This window comes from Onychostoma macrolepis, chromosome 03 (genome assembly GCF_012432095.1).
Source record: "Onychostoma macrolepis isolate SWU-2019 chromosome 03, ASM1243209v1, whole genome shotgun sequence".
NCBI classification, from domain to species: Eukaryota; Metazoa; Chordata; class Actinopteri; order Cypriniformes; family Cyprinidae; genus Onychostoma; species Onychostoma macrolepis.
Window position 1 is genome coordinate 2,128,542 of NC_081157.1, and position 20,820 is coordinate 2,149,361.

The window sequence follows — 20,820 nt, forward strand, 5'->3', positions numbered from 1 at the left end:
CTACATTTGTTTACATTTTGCAGAACAGACGGAAGAAGATCCGTCAATGTGCATTTGTTTCGTGATGTTCAGATGTTCTGTAGCGGTCATGTGAGGAGTTTTCACTCTTCTCCGTGTCAGAGGTTATATACATATATATATATTTATAATACATAATTAATATACTTTAAACTATAATTTAATTTAATTCAGTGATGCAAAACAGAATTTTTATCAGCTGTTACTCCAGTTTTTAGAGTTGTATGATCCTTCAGAAATCATTCAAATATATTGATTTATTACCAGTGTTGTTGAAAAACAGGATATACTGATTAGGTATGTTTTAGCTGGTCGGACCAGCATAAACCAGCAAAGGACCAGCTTAAATCAGCTCAAACCAGCATCCCATGCTTCAAAACATATCTTACCAGCATATGCTGTTTTTTCAACAGGGAACAGATTTGCTGCTTAATATTTTTGGAACCTGTGATTTTGTTCAGGATTCTTTTATTAATAGAATATGTGTGTGTGTGTGTATATATATATATATATATATATATATAGATATATATACAGTATATGTATATATAAATTTAATCTAAATATCTATAGATAAAAATAGACTATATTCAGTATATGATCCAAAGTAACTAGTAACTAACTACTTGAGTAGTTTTTATCCGGTACTTTTTACTCTTACTCAAGTAACTATTCAGACTATTACTTTTACTTTTACTTGAGTAAATATTTCTTCAAGTACTTTTACTTTTACTTGAGTACAGTTTTTGGGTACTCTACCCACCTCTGGTTGTAAGTCCAGTATCAGTGTGTTCAGACAGTGCACTGAGTTCAGGTCATGATGGTGAACCACTGTCAGTAGCAAATTCTTTGCGTGGTAAATTAAAGGTGGCTTTAGCAAAACTCAACCTTGATGCTCCACCTATTGCAACTAGTCAGGCTCCTAACCTGTTTTGCCGCGCTTCTGGTCAGGCTCATGAGTTGGTTGTGCCACAATGTGGTGACTTCATTAAAGGCAAGGCAAGGCAAGTTTATTCATATAGCACATTTCATACACAATGGTAATTCAAAGTGCTTTACATAAAAGGAAGTGAAATAGTCATTAAAAATAATAAGAAATTAAAAATAATAAGAAATTAAAAATAATAAAAATCACAACAATAAAAACAAAGTGATTTAAAAAATGATTTTAAAGAAATTTAAAACATTTAAGAATAGAAAGTGATTATACATAGTGCAATCAGTTCGGACGTAGCACAGTGCTCATTCAACAAATGCACAGCTAAACAGATGAGTTTTGAGTCTGGATTTAAAAGTGGAAAACTTCTGGAAGCTGGTTCCAACTGCGGGCGGCATAATAGCTAAAAGCAGACTCCCCTTGTTTTGTGTGAACCCTTGGTATTTCTAACTGACTCGATCCTAATGATCCTAATGATAATTAAAGAATTATCATTTGGTTTCAAGAGCGCATTGACCATGCGGCCTGACAAGGTAACTTGTATGCTATCTAGTATGGCAGATGCAGGGTCAGTGGGCTTGGATTCAATGCCACCAGTAGAAACTGTAGTGGCGTCACTTGCTGTGCAGGCTGATGAGGCGCTGCTTTCTGAGCCACGCTGCCCACAGCCAGAATATAAACGGACTGACACACTTTTGCGTAAAACATACAGTGCTGTGGCGAATGTTGGATGTATTTCAAATACACTGGCACAGTTGCTGTTGGCACTCAATGCTTCACTACCTTCATTGGACAATTCAGGATGTGCTGAGATACTACAAGCTTCTATCCAAGCAGTAGGAGCAGCTGCGTCAGAATGTGGCAGATCTCTGGGTCTGCTGACACAGTTAAGGAAACAGGTATGGCTGGCCCAGACTCCGTTGCCGGAATCTGGTAAGAACATCTTGCGCCAACTTCCCCTAGTTCCGGGGCAGGTATTTGGTGCACAGGCTCAAGAATTATTAGACGGACGTCTCCTTGCATCTGAAATGTGTTCGAAGCATTTAAGGAAACAAACTACCTTCATGCGGCCTGCACAGTATGTTCAGTATTCTCAGAGGTCATTATCCTCATCAACAACGTGGTGCTGGCTTCGTGCAGAACAGAATGCAGGAGGTGTTGGCACCACCACGTCAGCCCAGAGCAGTCTCATGATATAATGTTTCGTCCAGACGCAATTTTGTATCCAGAGCACAGCCAACTACCATCTCTGGGGCTTTTCAGCGGCGTACCTGAGGGTACACAGTCGGCGTGTTTCCTTCCTCAACACTTGGAGTGTTGGAAGGCAATAACAGCAGATACATGGCTGTTAAACACCCTATCAACGGGATACAAGTTGCAGTTTCACCGTCGACCACCTCCAAATACCGGGGTTCGCCCTACAATGATACGGAATCCAAAGCATCTGATCACATTGGCAGCAGAAATAGAGTCATATTACAAAAACAGGCCATAGAAGTGATACATGGCCCAGACTAGTTAAACAGATTTTTCTCCAGGTAATTCCAAAAAAGGATGGGGGAATCAGACCTATTTTAGACTTAAGGGACCTCAATGTCTTTCTAAAGCGTCTACATTTTCACATGCTACGAATAGCAGATGTTATACGTGCAGTGAACAGAAAGGATTGGTTCGTTACGATAGACCTAAGGGATGCCTACTACCACATTCCAATTGCGGCACATCACAGGAGGTTCCTTCGTTTTCATATCAATGGAGTGACATACCAATTCAGAGTTCTTCCTTTTGGGTTAGCCCTGGCACCCAGAACTTTTACCAAATGTGTGCGAGTTGCACTAGAACCCTTACAGCGCCAAGGCATGCGTATTCTTCCTTACCTCGATGATTGGCTACTGTGCGGCCAGTCTCAACACCAAGTGCAAGAGCAGACAAGGTCATTGATACTGCACATAGAGGCACTAGGTCTGAAAATAAACTACAAGAAGAGCTGTCTAATTCCTACTCTGACAGTTCGGTTCATTGGCATGAGGTTTGACTCGTGCACCATGCAAGCCACTTTGACAGAAGCCAGATCTCAGGCAATTGCAAAGACAGTTGCAAAATTTCAAATAGGCAGGCGCCTACCATATGCAGACTTTCTCCATCTAGCTGGAATGTTGGTGGCAGCAACACCAGTGGTGCGGCTGGGAATGCTGCAACTCAGACCTTTTCAATGCTGGCTGAATTCGCAACGCCTATCAGCCATGACCCAAAAACATGTTTTGGTAACAGTGACTCTAGCATGTGTTCACGCTCTGAAACACTGCTCCCGCAAAGATCATCTGCTCAGGGGTGTTCCCTTGGGAGTCCTTCCTGTAAGGAGAGAAGTTGTAACAACCGATGCATCTCTACAAGGCTGGGGAGCTGTGTGGAAACACCAGAAAGTGAGGGGTATGTGGCACAGCACGCTACAGCACATCAACATTTTCGAGATGAAGGCAGTATGGCTAGTGCTGCAACATTTTCAACATCAGTTAAAGGACAAACATGTTCTAATAAGGACAGACAATACCACTGTGGTGTTTTATATCAACCACCAAGGGGGGACAAGGTCTCGGAGCCTGTTAAAATTGGCACAAAAGCTTTGGAAATGGGGGGATGTCCATCTCCTCTCCCTGAGAGCCATGTATCTTCCTGGTCGTTACAATCAAATAGCAGATTCTCTATCTCGGGCCAATCCCACACCCTGGGACTGGCAGATTCACAAGGAAGTGATTCAGTCAATTTGGGTCACCTATGGCAGGTCAGAGGTGGACTTATTTGCGGACAGGCAGACAACTCACTGTCCGATGTGGTTTTCAGTCAAGGACGAGCCAGAGGCTTTGGGCCAGGATGCATTGGCACACAGCTGGCCAAAATTCCACTTGTATGCATTGCGACGGATCCAAGAGACGATGCAACCCGTTCTGCTAGTAGCCCCATTCTGGCCGAACAGGCCATGGTTCCACCTGCTGCTGCTTCTACTGAGGGGCAAACCATGCCCCCTGCCAATAAGACCAGATTTGTTATCTCAGGCAAACGGGATGTGGTGGCATCAAAGGCCCCACACCCTGAAGTTATGGGTGTGGCCCCTAGGGGCAACCCAGTCATATTGGAATGCTCACAAGCAGTCGAGCACACACTACTGAATGCACGGGCACCTTCTACACGTCGTGTGTATGCAGACAAATGGAGAGCTTTTTCTCAGTGGTGTGAAAAAAAGGAAATCGTCCCTCAGGATTGCACTTTAAGTAACCTCTTGGATTTTCTGCAGAGCCTCTTGGAGAATAGTTTGTCTTGCTCCACAATTAAAGTGTATGTGGCAGCATTGTCTGCATACAAAGGACCGGTGGAAGGTATGTCCTTAGGTAGGCATAATTTAATTAAAACGTTTCTTAAAGGTGTTAGTCGACTGCGACCCAGGCGCAAAGTAATGATTCCACAATGGGATCTGAATTTGGTTTTGAGCAGCCTCTCCTGCGCACCATTTGAGCCATTAATGAATGCAGCTATTAAGTGGCTTTCCCTCAAGTCAGCTTTTTTGTTGGCCATAGCTACGGCACGACGTATTAGTGAGTTGCATGCACTGTCAGTCAGCACACAGTGTTTGCGATGGGGACCTGAGTGTAAACAGGTTACGCTGTGGCCAAACCCAGCATTCCTTCTAAAGGTATTGTCACCACAATACATGAACAAGCCAATAATTATATCTGCTTTTACAGACGACCCCAGATCAGTCCTGTGTCCAGTCAGGGCTCTTCAGCAGTATGTGGAAGTGACTGCAGCCTGGAGGGCCACTGATCAGTTGTTTGTGTGTTATGGTGATCACCGAAAGGGTACAGCTGTGTCTAAGGAAAGGCTATCTCACTGGGTGACAGAGGTAATTGGACATGCTTATTCTAATGCAGGTCATGAAGTTCCAGCCTCTGTGAGATGCCATTCGGTGCGTGCAGTTGCCACCTCCTAGGCAGCTCTATGTGGTGTGCAGCTATCTGACATCTGTGATGCAGCAACATGGAAGACCCCATCTACTTTTGCCAGATTTTACAGGCTTATTGTGGCTGCAATGCCTCCAGTGTGTTCTGTGATGCTTACAAAGGATTCTTAACTTGAATAAAGAAATTCAGCATTGACAAAGCGTCTGTTGCATATATTACGCTGATACATTGGGGTATAAATTGCAGACAATTGTTATTGTTGCCATGTTGTTGAAAATTGTACTTGATAAGTGGGGAAACCCTCTTGACTGCTTTGGTATGCGGCCTCCACTAGGCAATTTAGGATACCGCTCTGGTGGTCCGGAATGAAGGGAAGTAGAATGGGAGGTTACGTAGGTAACCGTGGTTCTACGACCAAGTGGAGGACCGCCAGACTTCTGGTCACTCGGGTAGACGAGAATGGCCAGAGAACGGGCATGACGTGCCTTTATAGGCTGTCTGCTTGAGCGTCATGGTCACGGGGGTGACGACTTTGATATATACACTCGGCAAAGAGACGAGCACCAGAGAAAGACTCCACTAGGCAATTTAGGATACCGCTCTGGCGGTCCTCCACTTGGTCGTAGAACCACGGTTACCTACGTAACCTCCCGTTCCTTGCCGCTCTCGCCTCTGGCTTACTCAGTTGGGGACACTTAATTTCTAGCAATTATCGTCGATTTGGTTGCACGGATACTATTTAAACTGAACTGAGCTAGACAATGACATCTCTGAATTCAATAATGAAATGCCTTTAACTGAAAATTGAGAAAATTGAGTGTTTAATCTTATCATTATACATTACTGACACTCTATCCTCCAATTTGATACTGTTAAAGGGATAGTTCACCCAAAAATGACAATTCTGTCATCATTTGCTCACCCTCAAGTAGTTCCAAACCTGTATGAATTTCTCTATTCTGCTGAACACAAAGGAAGATATTTTGAATAAAGTTTGTAACCAGGCTGTTTTGGGGCACCATTGACTTCCATAGTAGGAAAAAAAATACTCTGGAAGTCAAAGGTGCCCCAGAACTGCTCTGTTTCCCACATTCTTCAGAATATCTTCCTTTGTGTTCAGCAAAACAAAGACATTCATACAGGTTTGGAACTACTTGAGGGTGAGCAAATGATGACAGAATGTTCATTTTTGGGTGAACTATCCCTTTAAGTGCTTTAACACAATCTGTATTGTTAAAAGCGCTATATAAATAAAGGTGACTAGTATGCATTTCGAAACTGATGAAACTGTAGATTAAATCTACAGAAGGTCAAACATCATTGCAGCACTCAACCAATCTGGGCTTTATGGCTTTGTGGCAAGACTCAATCCTTTCCTCAGTGAAGACACATGAAAACACACTTGGAATCTGCAAAAAAAAAAAAGAACCTAAAGGACCCTCAGACTGTGACAAGATTCTCTGGTCTGATGAACCACAATTCTAAGCATCATGTTTCAGCTTCCCTTTAAAACACCGGAATCACCGCCAACACCGTCTATTGCAGCAAGCCTCGCGTGAACTCGGCATTAACCTTTTCCCACTGAAACACAAACACACACAAAACTACACCTTGTGTTTATGAGAAAGAAACAGACATGGCTATTTTGTAATATTTAAACAGTAAAGTATACACAAGTATGGTAAACACAAGATGAATTTGTCTTTGAAAAAAAAAAAAGACTCTTTATTCTACAAGAGAAACTTGGTACTTAAATGTTATGTAGTTTCAAAGAAAATGAGATTAATGCAATGTCCATAGTTTCAGGGGTTCAGGGGTGTTTTTGCTGGCTTCACATGTGCTATCGGAATTATCGTAAATATGAGTTTCCTAATCGGAAATTGGACGTGAACGGCCTCTTAAGTTGTATTTACTACTGGGAAATTCTGAAATAATTTTGATACCTGAGTTTCCGAGTTGGGGCGGGTCATAAACTTTAAACATGGTGGAGGGAACAACCATTGCTGCTGTCAATGCTGTTCTCACAACAACTACATCGCTAAAGTAGTGTATTTATAGGCTAAATATGAACGATCATGCATATTATATGTTTTATAAGCAGTGAAATAAGCATGTATTTGACTGAAATTCCAGAATTCTCAGCAAACTGCATGTATAGCGCGGTGAACTTTTATATGATTGTCAACCAATGGGATGCTACATTTTATTCTGTCCAACATTAAAGCACTTGAATATGACAAGCTCATAATCAAGACTTCATAAGTGGGAAATAGAACATTTCCGATAGCACGTGAAGGCAGCATTATTCCACTTCATGTAGAGTTTAGCACCAACACACCTGACTATGGCTGCATCCGAAACCGCCAACTTCTCCACTATATAGTAGGCGAAAAGCAGTAGGCGAGCGAATAAGTATGTCCGAAACCTCAGTATTCATATTAGAGTAGGCGAGAATTACCTGGGTGACGTAGTAATTCTCGCGAGATTCGGACGTGCGTCTACTTAAAGTGCGTCCGAATATGCATACTTACCTACTATATAGTAGGGGGAAAGCAGTAGGCGAGCAAAGAAGTATGTCCGAAACCTCAGTATTCATAAAAGAGTAGTCGAGAAGTTCCCGGATGTCCTACTACTTTAGCCCAGATTCTTGAGTGCTCATCCGATGGATACTTTTCAATCCCAGAAGCCCACGGGAGATCAATACGTCATCATCGAACGTGATGGAGAACAGCGACGAGGCTTAATTCATTACTTGTCTGAAAATTGAGATGTATTCACTTTGGCTGCATTTGTCTAGTGTGTAGTCATGCATAGCTATGGCATATGAAAAAGCAAATTACATTTTGCTTGTTTTACTAAAATAATAAATTGGTCTTTCAGTAAAATAATTATTGGTCAGCATTTATCATTATTATTGTTCATAAGTGTTGGGCTACCACTGCTTTCTGAGGTAATCTTAATTTCTAAGTAGTAATACTCACATTTTTCGATTGTAAAATCAACAGTCTTCTCCAGAGATGAGATATAGATGCTATGAGGTGTTTGTGCGCCTGTCGCTCTTATTTTCCTTTTATTATTATTACTGAAGAACATACAAGCTCAGGGAAATATGGTAGTATCTTTAACAATGAACAATCATAATGACCAAAAAAAAAAAAAAAACATAACTATAATGGGTTTGCGTACATCATAGTATAATATTATACACAGGGAAAAAAAGATTGAATATCTTTGAATAATCATAAAATTCATATAATCATATAATGCATTAAAATTGCAATTGTTTTTGTTATTTATAAGCCTCAGGGATGAAACGAGAGAGATATTCAACCAGAAAAAGAGGACAACAAGGAGATTTAAGCCAGTTTTACGTGTGGGTGAACAATTTTGCACATGAAATTAAGAAATTAATATATTCAAGAGATAACGATTTATAATTTATTTTTAATAAAAATATATTTAAGGATTAAACTGTGGGTTAGTCTATATTAGTAGTTAAAAATATAAAAACTTAAATTAACCCCAAATTTATTGGTTATAGCCTACTACAATCATAAGGACAGCTGTTTCTTCAACAAGACCAAAAATGAGCAAATTTCATCAACATCAAAATTTACAGATAGATGAATTAAGCCCGTAGCTCATATCTTTTAAGTTTGTGTTTGCGTTTGTTATAACGTCATAAAATCACATGATAACGTAAACATGGCGGACCGCATTCATACTCAACGAGATTTGGCTGTCAAATTTACCATCCCTCCCATAGACGCTGCATTAGAAACACTCTTGCATTAGCGTAAACTAGTTTTTTTGTAATTTGATGCAAGGTAATACAATACAAAGAATAGTGTTATAAATGTACATACATTTAAAAAAAAATACAAATATGAAAAACTTTCGAGGATTTATGATGCTGATGACCGTTAAACGCGTCATCACAGTCTTGTGAAAAGGGTCCAGTGTTTGCCGATCAAAGACCCACGCTTGCCCTAGGATTACTCTTTGTCATGCCTGTGTTGTACCTCTTTGCTGATGTTTTGACCCTGCCTGTGTTTTTGACCATGTCTTGGAATAAAGCTTGCAAATGGATCTGCACGTTTCACGTCTCATTCGCCCTGTTACGGACTTGTTATAATGACATCAGACATCTGAAAGTAATGTTATTTTTTTAAAGGTTGTAATTCTTTTGTCCTTTTTGTCCCACTTTTTTTTCTTAGTCCTTGATTGTGTTAAACTGTCAAATAAAATGTATTGATTCATCTGCTGAAAACAGTGTCATTTGTGTTTGAAAATGTTTGGTAAAAAATGAAAATGTTACAGTCTTTAACTATAAAAATAGTACATCAGATGGCAGCAGTATATTATGTTTCATTTATATTTTAAATGACATCTCTTCAAAATGTTGATTCTATGACATTTTCATTGATTATTGTTGTCGAAATCTCACCATTATTTCAACATTAAGGGGAAAGGGAAGTGGTCTGTGGCCAAGTATGGTGACCAATACTCATAATTTGTGCTCTGCATTTAACCCAGCCAAGTGCGCACACACACAGTAGTGAACACACACCCAGAGCAGTGGGCAGCTAATGCTGCGGCGCCCGGGGAGCAGTTGTGGGTTCGGTGCTTCGCTCAAGGGTCTCACCTCAGTCGTGGTATTGAGGGTGGAGAGAGTGCTGGTTATTCACTCCCCCCACCTACAATCCCTGCCGGACCTGAGACTCAAACCCATGACCTTTGGGTTACAAGTCCGACTCTATCCTTTAGGCCACAACTGCCCATAAATTATTTTTATAATATACCATTAATTTATGGTGCAAAGAGATATTGAACCAACATTACTTTGTAACATTAATGCAATGCATTTAGCATTGACACATCAACATCGACTTAACATTGTTTCAGTGGTTGCTTGCTATCTTGGTATATAGCTAATTATCACATACATACTTTATGAAATCTAATAATTAGAATTGGTTTAATTATTACAAATAAAATTGTTTTGTTACCTTATCTGCACTTTTGAGGATCCAAAATCTCCGAGATTGATGTAGCCATCTTCAGTCAGAAAAATATTCTACAATGACAACAGAAATCTCATCAATTATACACATTTGATTTGGTGACAAACGTTTTAATGAGCTTTATCAGTGTCTACCTGAGGTCTGATATCTCTGTGAAGAATATTCCTCCTGTCATCATGAATATACTGCAGTGCCATACAAATCTGAACAAACCAGTCAAGAATCTGCACACAGAGAAAGAAAGCATCAATTTATACTCCTAAAAAGATGCATCTTCTCGCAAGGTTGGCTTGTGAGAGACTTGTATTTTTCTGCTGTACAAGATAGTCTATATTTTATTAAAAGGTGTGTACTGAATTTGGTCCTTAAAAAATGTTTGGTTACACTTTATATTAGGTGGCCTTAACTACTATGTACTTACATCAAAAAATAAGTACAATGTACTTATTGTGTTCATATTGTATTGCAAAACTTTTGGGTGGGATATGGGTAAGGATAGGGAAAGGTTTGATGGTATGGGTAGGTTTAAGTGTGGGTTAAGGTGTAAGGGATGGGTTGACAGTGTAATTATAAATGTAATTACAGAAATTAGTTACAGATGTAAGTACGTATAGGTATTTTTAAAAATATAAGTACAATGTAAAAACATGCATGTACACAATAAGTGCATTGTACCAAATGATTAATTTAAATGTAAGTACATAGTAGTTAAGGCCACCTAATATAAAGTGGGACCAAAATTTTTTTTTATTAATTATATAATTAGTACATAAGCCACGTTTTAACAGGCTACTGCCATCTAGTAGTAGCAGGTTAAAAAAGGTTAAAAAAACAAAAAAAACGGCAAAAAGAAATTCTCAGAATCCAAATGAATCAAATAGTGTTGACTCAGAAACTAGGGAAAAAAAACAAAAAAAACAAAGAGTGGTCACCCCCCAGATAGCAAGAAGCTGACTTGAGCTGTTACATTTGGCCTATATGGCATGGCTGAGCACATATAGGCCAAACTTTCACCATATGTGGTTTGCCATGGCTTTAGAATTGGAGGGAATTTTCTTTTGGATGACAATTTGTATTGAGGTATATGGTCCAGATGACAGCACACAACTGATAGCCGTATGTAGCTTGGCTGTGGCACACCATGGAATATGTTAAAGGAACACTCCACTTTTTTTGGAAACAGGCTCATTTTACAACTCCCCTAGAGTTAAACAGTTGAGTTTTACTGTTTTTGAATCTATTCAGCTGATCTCCGGGTCTGGCGGTAGCACTTTTAGCTTAGCATAGATCATTGAATCTGATTAGACCATTAGCATTTGGTCATCAAAAATGACCAAAGAGTTTAGATCATTTTCCTAAAGCTTGACTCTTCTGTAGTTACATCGTGTACTAAGACCGACGGAAAATGAAAAGTTGCGATTTTCTTGGAACTGTATTCTCATTACAGTGTAATAATCAAGTAACTTTGCTGCCGTACCATGGGTGCAGCAGGTGCAGTGATATTACGCAGCGCCTGAAAGTAGTCCCCAGCTAGGTAACTAGTTATGATATAGCTGGAGACTACTTTTCAGACTACTTTGGTCATTTTTGAGTGAGATCCTAATGGTCTAATCAGATTCAATGATCTATGCTAAGCTAAGCTAAAAGTGCTACCGCCAGACCCGGAGATCGGCTGAATGGATTCAAAAACAGTAAAACTCAACTGTTTAACTTTAGGGGAGTTGTAAAATGAGCCTATTTCCAAAAAAAAAAGTGGAGTGTTCCTTTAACTTATGGTTAACATTTGGCTTTTATTTGGAAAAACACATAAACTGCTAGTAATGTGTGGCAGGTTAGTTGAAGTCCTCATCTCAGCCCATTCAACAATGCTATTGGTTGCTTTGTGTCTTCCCTCATTCCTATTGGTGGATCTCTGAAATTTTAAAAATATATCCACTATTTACTGCTCTGCTTCCTCTTTACAACCACCGTTAAAGAAGAAGATGATGATGAAGAAGCTCCCTAGAAACTGTAGAGCATGCACTGCTGTATTGTGCTGAGTATGAAAAAGAAAGGGCATGCCTGATGAAAGAATTAAGAGAAATGGAAACTGGTAATTTTTCACTTAAAACTCTGATACATAATGGAGGAAATCACAACAGAATATATGATGCATTTATAAGGTATTTAAAGAAAGTAGAGCTGTTTAATAGGATTTATTAAAGGATTTTTTTTTTCTTCTTTATGTATAAATAGATTCCTCCTGAAATCAAGGGTCCACACTTCAGCCCAGTAGGTGGTGGGAATGCACCTATCATTTGTTTGTCAACCACTATAAAAAGTCAATAGAAGAAGAAAAAGAAGAAGAAGCTCCCTATGGGAGAGTTGCATATCTCCGCCATCATGGATTTTTGGTCTAGCTTCTGGGTTTTGCTTAACGCCAGTGCAGAGAGCTGGGAGAAATACAAATATTATCTTCTATATATGAAGAGTTTATTTGCAAAAACAGATAACTCCGTTTTGTTTACAGTATTTATAATACCACGTAAAATGCATCTATGGTCTACATTACTATTTTTACTATACTATAACTGTTAATTGGGCCAGTGGCATTTGAAATTTACGTATGTTTGGGTCCGGTGAATGAATGAAATACACTAATATGTAGCTACTGTTCACACAATGAAAGTTGACGTGAACTCATGGTGTGTTAACATACATACACAATGTATTTTCCCTTTCCAGTTATGCAGATGTACAAATTACTTATTTATTGCAACTTTTGTGTTACATTGACTTTTTTGAACTGAAATACATTTGCCTTGTGAGACACAGGCTGCAAGTGATCCACATAAATATCCGTTTCTAAATTCTGCACATACAGTATATCAGTTTGTTCCATCAACATTTTCACAACATATTTTAATATTTTACATTTACATATAGCTATCTTTGCATCAAAAATATGAAAAAATGGGCTGCAAAAAGATGCAATTAATGACTAATTTTATTTGTTTAATAAATGCAAGCAACTTGTAAAATATACAGTACATGGCCGTTCTGTGTTTTCATCCCCCAGTGTGACCCAGTTTTTCCTGGTGTTCTCCCAAGTGTGCCAGTGTGTCTCAGACATTCCACAGACATCCAGCCCTGCCAGCTCACCAGGACCACCTGAAAACCCAGCAGAGCACGGTGATGGACATCCTTCAGGCCAAAGCAGCCAACAGCCTGCAATGGCAGAGAAAGGAACAGCGAGACTGTGACACAAGTGGACACCTGACCCCTAGCCTGAACCACCAGGAGCTGACCAGCATCATCTCCCCCTTGGTCCAGGATCTCCTGGACCTCAGACAGGAGGTAAATGAACTGAAGCTGCAAGTCACAGAGTCCTACAGGGAACTGACACCCGCTCAGCGATAGAAGGCACAGAACGGATGTAAAGAACCTCACAGAATGGCGCAACAGAAGGAAATCACCAGTCTTCAAGAGACTCTAACAGCTGCTGGACACCAAGCGCAGTGTGAAAAAGCCACCAGACAGGACCTGGAAAGAGAATTGTTTCACACAAAGACACTGTTAAAAACAACGTATGTGGAACTTAATGAGAGGAACACCAGAACTAAGGCCTTAGAAGGCCATCTACATACAGCCAGAGCTGAAGTCCAAACTCTGACTCAGCAATTCTGCAGCACTAATGAGGAGCTTGACATGGTTCAGAGAGAACTGAAACAGTCCTACCGGCTGTGCATGGATTCAAATAAAAGGCACCCTGCTGCACGTCACACAGCCAGCAGTGCAAATCCCCTCACTCCTGTACACAGATACGAAGGGGGGAGCCAAAGTCTTCTGCCTGACATTTCACAGGTCAGCTTCCTGAAAACCTCTGCAGCTGCAGAAGGAAAGGGATTTATTCAGGCGAGCCCTGAAACAGCACATGGAGTGACACCCAAAGACCTCAACCGAATGGCCAGAAACATCCCTGCATTCACGCCAGAACTGGCAGGAGAATATGATGTTTACGCTTACTTAAGAGAGATTGACTTTTTCCTGCAGTCGTGGACCAGTGTGAACCACCAAGATAGACTCTATCTACTCTGGATCACCTGTAGCCCAGAAGTGCGACGTTTCCTGGCTCGACAGCCAGGACACATCCAATCGGACTACCAGCAGCTTAAACAAGCTATCATCAGTGGTGGAATGTAACGAAGTATTTGTACTTCGTTACTGTACTTAAGTACATTTTTATGTATCTATACTTTACTTAAGTAAAAAAAATAATGCATACTTTTACTTTTACTCAAGTAGATTTTTCAGCAATTATCTGTACTTTGTACTCCACTACATTATTAAAATGCGTGTCGTTACATCCTTCCGAATCTCTTGCATACACATTTTTTGGTCGACTGACGTTTTGGCGTTGCTGGCCAATGCACGTTGAAACAGATCGGAGATCTGATTGGTCAAAGAACTCACGCGCTCAGCGCGCGTTTTGAAACAACACAAGCGGAAGTGTGTACATCGAAGGACACGGTGGACACCAATATCAAACATGGACGAAGAGCCAACAACGTCGACGGAGCTTGAGCCTGTGCCCTGCAGCTCTGATTCTGAGAGACATCCCTGGCCTTATTTAAGCAAGTTATTTGAATTTAAAGGTTCAAAGAATGACTCCTGGCGTTTTCAATGTGTCAAGTGCCTACCTCAACGCAAAGAACTGTTGGCGTTTAAAACTCCCTTCAAATTTGAAGAAACATATAGAGGTAAGACATGCAATGCTAGTTATTAATATTTAAGTTACAAACTTGCTATGAAATTGTGCTATGACTGTTATAGAAAAACGGATGTCAACATAACATAACATAGCCAGTTAGTGGTAACGTTAGCACTAACAGGGCAACTTCATTAGCTGGTTATTAGCACAGCAGGGACGATAGCAGCTAGCTTGCTAGTACGTTACATTTTTGGATATGAGCAAACTACTGCTATATATCTGTACATTCGTAGTTGGCTAAAATAGCTGTTTGTTTTGACTCGATGAAAAAAGTTTCAAACTTTTTATACATATGGACATATGTTCTAGCTTCTTTACCATTCAACATTGGGTATTTAGTTGACATTCACAAGTAAGCATGCAGGCAAAACTATATCTTGGTTTGATTCGATTGTGAACAATTTTGCACTATGACAGTTATTTTTCGTCAATATCATGACATTTTTTAGAATTTGCAAACATATGTTGGTTTCGCGTTTCAGTGCCCCATATGTTAGCAAATTCTAAAAAAATTGCGTATGCACTGTGGTTTTGTATTAACGTAAATCTAAAATCCTGTAACTTTAGGGTCCAAACATGGCAAATACAGTAGCTTTTTGCTTATGTGGTACTTACTTACATGTTGCCAGTCATAACAAAGTAATATGCTAGTAAAATGTAAGGTTAGTGTTTGCACTTGCACTTAACTAGTAGTGGTTTAGATTAATTCTTGAACCCTTAAAAAAATTTGTATTTATAAAAAAAAATATTTTAAAAAATACATTATGTTGTGAGATTTATTTTGGTTGTAGATTGACTATATTACTAAATACTAATACTACTAATGCTAAATGTGTATTAATTCTGTTGTCACTATCTTTTATAGAGAAAGCACAGACCACTTCTGAAGGAGTACTTGGCAGCAACTTCTTCTAAAAAGAAGGGGACATTGTTTGCTGATGGAGGTTCTTCAATAAAGCAGCGAAAACTTGAGGACATCAAAGCATCTCAGAAGACCATAGACCTTGCCGTGGTTAACTTTATTGTCCAGGGTTTGCACCCTTTTGGAGTAGTAGAACAGACTGGGTTTGTTGATTTAATACATTGTACTCAACCTGATTACACAGTCATGTCACGTACAACATTGAGAGAGAGAATTGATAAGTGCACAAAGCAAATGAAAGAAAAATTGAAGAATGCAGTGCAGACTGTTAAGTATATCGCCACGACTACAGACTGTTGGACCGCTCATAGGCAAAGTTTTATTGGGGCTACTGCCCACTGGATAGAGCCAGATACCCTAGAAAGAAAGTCTGTGGCTCTGGCTTGTAAAAGGCTGAAAGGGACACATTCTTATGATGTGTTAGCCAGTGCGCTTAATGATATTCATAGTGAGTATAACATCCGTGAAAAAATTGTTAGGACCACAACAGATAATGCCTCAAACTTTATTAAGGCCTTCCGAGTTTATGCATGTGAAGATGAAGGAAGTTCAACTAAAGATGAGAGTAAAGGTGTGAATGACAGTGAAGAGGAGGATGCAGAAGATGAGTGTTCTGAATATCAGCTTCCAAAGCATCACCGTTGTGCCTGTCATATTCTGAATTTGATCTCAACCGTAGATGCTAGAAAAGCTGAATCAAATGCTATGTACAAGAAGATATCTCGTGCAGCATTTGCCAAGTGCTCAGCTCTTTGGAATAAGAGTTCCCGGTCATCTACAGCTGCAGAGGTTATTGAGAGGAGTGCAAGCTGCAATTGATCCGTCCAGTTGAGACCAGGTGGAACTCTCTCTTCCTTGCAGTTGAGCGAATACTGAGGATAATTAGGGAAAGTGGAGAAGGAGCAGTCAGAGCAGTGACCATTGCACTTAACGTCCCAATGTAAGTTTGTCATGGAGCAGATACGTAGTTGTGATGTGGTAGGCTATTGATTGTGTGAAATAATGTTGTTTACTAATGATTTACTCCATTTAATTGAACTGAAATAGTGTAGCCTATGCTTATCATGCTGACATTATGCATGTTCTCACATGGTGTTTTACAGGTTCAGCCCTGCAGAACTTGCTTTCTTGTCTGACTATGCATCAACCATGAGCCCAGTCTCTAAGGCACTCAACATATTGCAGGGAGAGGTGGATGTCCACATGGGATGGCTGGTACCCACTATAACGCTCCTAACTGTGAAGCTGGACCGCCTCCAAACTTCATCCAAGTTCTGCCAGCCACTGATCTCTGCTCTTCAGGAAGGAATACAGCAGCGGTTTGGAAAAATGATGAATGACCCAGAACTCATATCTGCTGCAATTTTACTTCCTAAGTTCCACATCATGGACAAGCAATAAAAACTTGCTAAAGTTGGGTAAGTCATTTAAATAATTTCTTTGTCAAGCATTCATTTGTTAATAGAATAATGGGTAGTGGTTCATTTTAACCAATATATGTTTTTTAAAAGGCTAGACAGAAATACACTTCATTCATGTTTGGATTTTTTTTGTGTGTGTGTGCAGGCATGGACTACATCAAGACACACATGGAGGAAGAGTCAGCCTTATCATCACCTGGTAGCCATTCTGGATCTGAGGAGGAAGACTTTTTTGGCCTTATGAAGGGAAATGTCCACGAAACCACAAAACAGTTGGATGCCTATCTGGCCAACACTTCTACCTCAATGGACATACTCAAGTCAGTGCCCGCAGTTTTTAATTTGTCCCTGAAGCTCAACACACCACTGCCCGCATCAGCAGCATGCGAACGAATGTTTAGCACAGCAGGGCACATTTTTTCTGCAAAAAGAGGCAGGCTAGGATCAAAAAACTTTGAGAACCAAATTTTGTTGAAATTGAACAAAAACTATTGGTAATGCTATGCGGAACCAAATACAGTATTAGGGCTCTAATACTCTCATGTTCTATAGGGGCATTTTGCCCTTTTGACCTTTGATTGCCTGGCCAAAATTTTTATTTGAAGGTCCTTTGTTTTTAAGTGTCTTATCTTAGCATCTGCCTTTATATTGACTTCATTGTGTTTTTTTTTTGTCCTGTTAATGTTATATTAGGTTGATCAGAGTTCTAAATAGCAATATTGCTTGCATGTTTTAAGAGAAGCACTCACCCTTGTCAAATTTTGTTTGGTGCTTATTTTTTTCTCATTCTAATGTGTTATACATTATTAGCCTAATGCTTTTGGATTTTCTGTCATCAATGGAGTATAAGCCTCAAATCCAGTTTTAGCAAAAATTTCCCCATGCAGGCCAAGGTAAAGGACTAAAGCAACTGCTGTTGAGCAGAATAAACTGGTCATACAAATTTGATTAAAGTATTCAGAATAACACTCACCTGTGTACTTTTGAGTTGTTTTTTTTACTGCAGTATAGTAAAAATAAAATAATTTGTATGTCATAATTGGCTTAGCTTAATTAATATTTAATGAGTAATAAGTAAATAACCAGATTTTTACAGTGTGTCAGTATTGCAGAGAGCTTGCACAACAACCCTTTCCAGTACACAATATAAATTGTTTGTGACTATTACAATTGAACAGCCCAGACATCGAGATAACTGATTGTACTTTTACTTAAAAAAATACTTTAAAGTAAATTTAAAAGTATGTACTTATGACTTTTACTTAAGTAAGATGTTGATGTAGTAATTATACTTTTACTTAAGTATATATTTTGCAGGGTAGTTGTACTTTTACTTAAGTACTAAACTTAAGTACTTCCTCCACCACTGGCTATCATAAAGGAATTCTCAGACCCAGAATTTGAACACGGACTGATCGCTGCCTTAGCCATCGAACAGGGTCATCATGAAACTCCCCAGGCTTACTACCACAGACTGCGACGAGCTTACTTCGGAGCCCGCAGTGAACCTGGGATGGAGGAAGACACTAGCTTTAAGAGACTTTTCCTCCGAAACCTCCACCCCATTGTAAGTCACCATATAGGCATTATGGCCTGCCCCACAATGCCAGTTCAACAACTGTGTGACCTGACACAGAAGGCCTTTAACAAGCACAAGGCCTCTACCGAAGGTGTTCGTAAGACCCCACTGATTCTGAACTGCACAACCCAGAATCCAAAGCAGGCGCCAGAAGGCACCCAGCATTGCCACAATGCAAGGTCCTTCTACAGAAAGCCGCTAGCCAGCAGAGGAAAGAGCCGTTGCCATGGCAACAGACCCAGGTTTCAGACCAGCCACTGGCAGGAACCATGGAAAAGGCCATCCTCATCCTGCGAACACCATGGTATGTCCAACGACAGTCCCTCACAACATCCTTCTCCACACCCTTCACACAGGTGCCAAATGGATGCTGCACCAGGACAGCTGGACACGCCTACTTCTGAGTTACAGGAGCTTCTGATACTGGCAAAAGAGCTCCTTGAAATAGACTCAACTGAGGAGTACTGCGAAGGACAAACTTCTGACTCCTTGCCTGACGCAACACAGCATCAGACCCCTCCAAGGGAGGAGCATCCCTTAAAACCAGTCGACACCCCAGAAGCAGCCAGACAACGTTGGGTTGAGCAACGGGCCCACATGCCCAACAGCGAAACCTCTACCAACACAACTCAGGCAAGCTCAAGTCGGTGCCGCCACAAAAGCAAAGCGACACCGCAAACATCAGATTTCTGGTGATGTTCCAGCAGAACAGAGGGCTAACAACCACCTGCTGCCCTCCTGCCATCATCACTAGGTCAGTCTGAAACTCTCTTCACCCTACAAAATCTCCATAACAATTCCCTGCGACCCCTGGAACCACCTGCACTCTCACCAGTGAGAGTCTAACCCGGTTGTTCCACACCACGGGTACCACAGATAGCCTTCTGGCTAACAACTTCAACAACCATCTGACCCAGACAAACTCACTTCAGGATGACAGCCGACACAGCCTCGACACCTGCTGCACCAGCTCGAGGATCCACACCTTGCTACAGCCTACATTCCCACAGCTTGCCACCTGACAGCATCACCACAGCACCACAACCACTCCTGGAGGCAACCAACAGCCAGAGATCCATCACTGTCTCCCAGCCGTGGGTGGCAGGTGCATGTTTGATTGTTCTGCATCTTTAACGTTGCTTGCTGTTGTCTATTCTGTCGGACAACAACGTTCGAAAGAGGGGAAATATGTAGCATTTGGACCAATCAGACACACAATTTTGCATTTGATTTAACAAATCAATTAGTTATTAGATTAACAAATAATCACAGACCCCTCACCCAATACACATCCTTGGGTGCCCCTATGTCTGTGGACGCCTCCAGACCCCCCCCGGTGCCATGGCAACCCATCAGATAACACTAGTTTTATTGCTCAAAGGAATGCAAATGGTTGAGCAACACTCACTTCATATACCCCTTTAGGAAAAAGACATTATGCCATAAAATGGACTCTTCTCTAATTAATTCATAGAAAAACCTTTCTTTGAATGAACACACATATCATTAGGTCATTGTGTATATTATTACTGCTCTTGTATATGTTTTTGTGTATTGTATACTGTTTTATGCATGCTTATAATAGATCACTAGTTAATATCACTCTAACTGTAAAATGTTTGGTCTCTATCAATTCGTCTTCGGATGATCTAATTGAGAGTGAATATTACATGTTGATACCTATGCAGCATATAGCAACTTCCAATCCAACCCCTTTTGCAAATTACCATGCTCTCAGACAAAGGGCCATAAAGCCCCCAGTATTTCCAAACTCCCGCTTGGAAATTCAGCCTTTCTCATTGGTCAAGCCCATCATGAGAGGTGTGACTCTTTGCAGACTTTTAAAGAGCTCACGCACAGTTCTCTCTTGCGCACTCTCTTCTGCTAAAAATCCCGGACTGCTGCCCGTGTGGAGAGCCTGAGCCGGTGCCGGCATGCCCGGTGGGCTCCAACATATCTCAGTCTTGCGGTTCTGTTAGATTCTAAAAGGATGTGAGCTAGAACTCTTCGGGACACTTAAGTTTTGCGCCAGGCTTTGCGGCCTTGACTTTCAATTCAACCAAAGCTACGCGGACCTCAGAACAAGAATAACCTCTTTGGAAATCATCACTCTTCAACCCGGAAGAACGTGATCGCGAGTCCAAGACCTGAAACCCTCAAGACTTTTCATCCGAGACTGCATTCCAGACACACGTCAACAATCATGGAAGTGC

The 20,820-nt window shown here is 40.5% G+C and overlaps 1 protein-coding gene across 1 annotated transcript in view; it reads right to left on the bottom strand.

Moving 5' to 3' along the window:
- The window catches only part of LOC131537382 (uncharacterized), a 44,835-nt gene that overhangs the window by 11,849 nt on the left and 12,166 nt on the right, over positions 1-20,820 (bottom strand). The window contains exons 6-7 of the mRNA XM_058770753.1: positions 10,070-10,159; positions 9,921-9,988 (exon numbers count right to left, since the gene is read on the bottom strand). Of these exons, the coding sequence (XP_058626736.1) occupies positions 9,921-9,988; positions 10,070-10,159 (158 nt within the window). The remainder of the gene's footprint in view (positions 1-9,920; positions 9,989-10,069; positions 10,160-20,820) is intronic.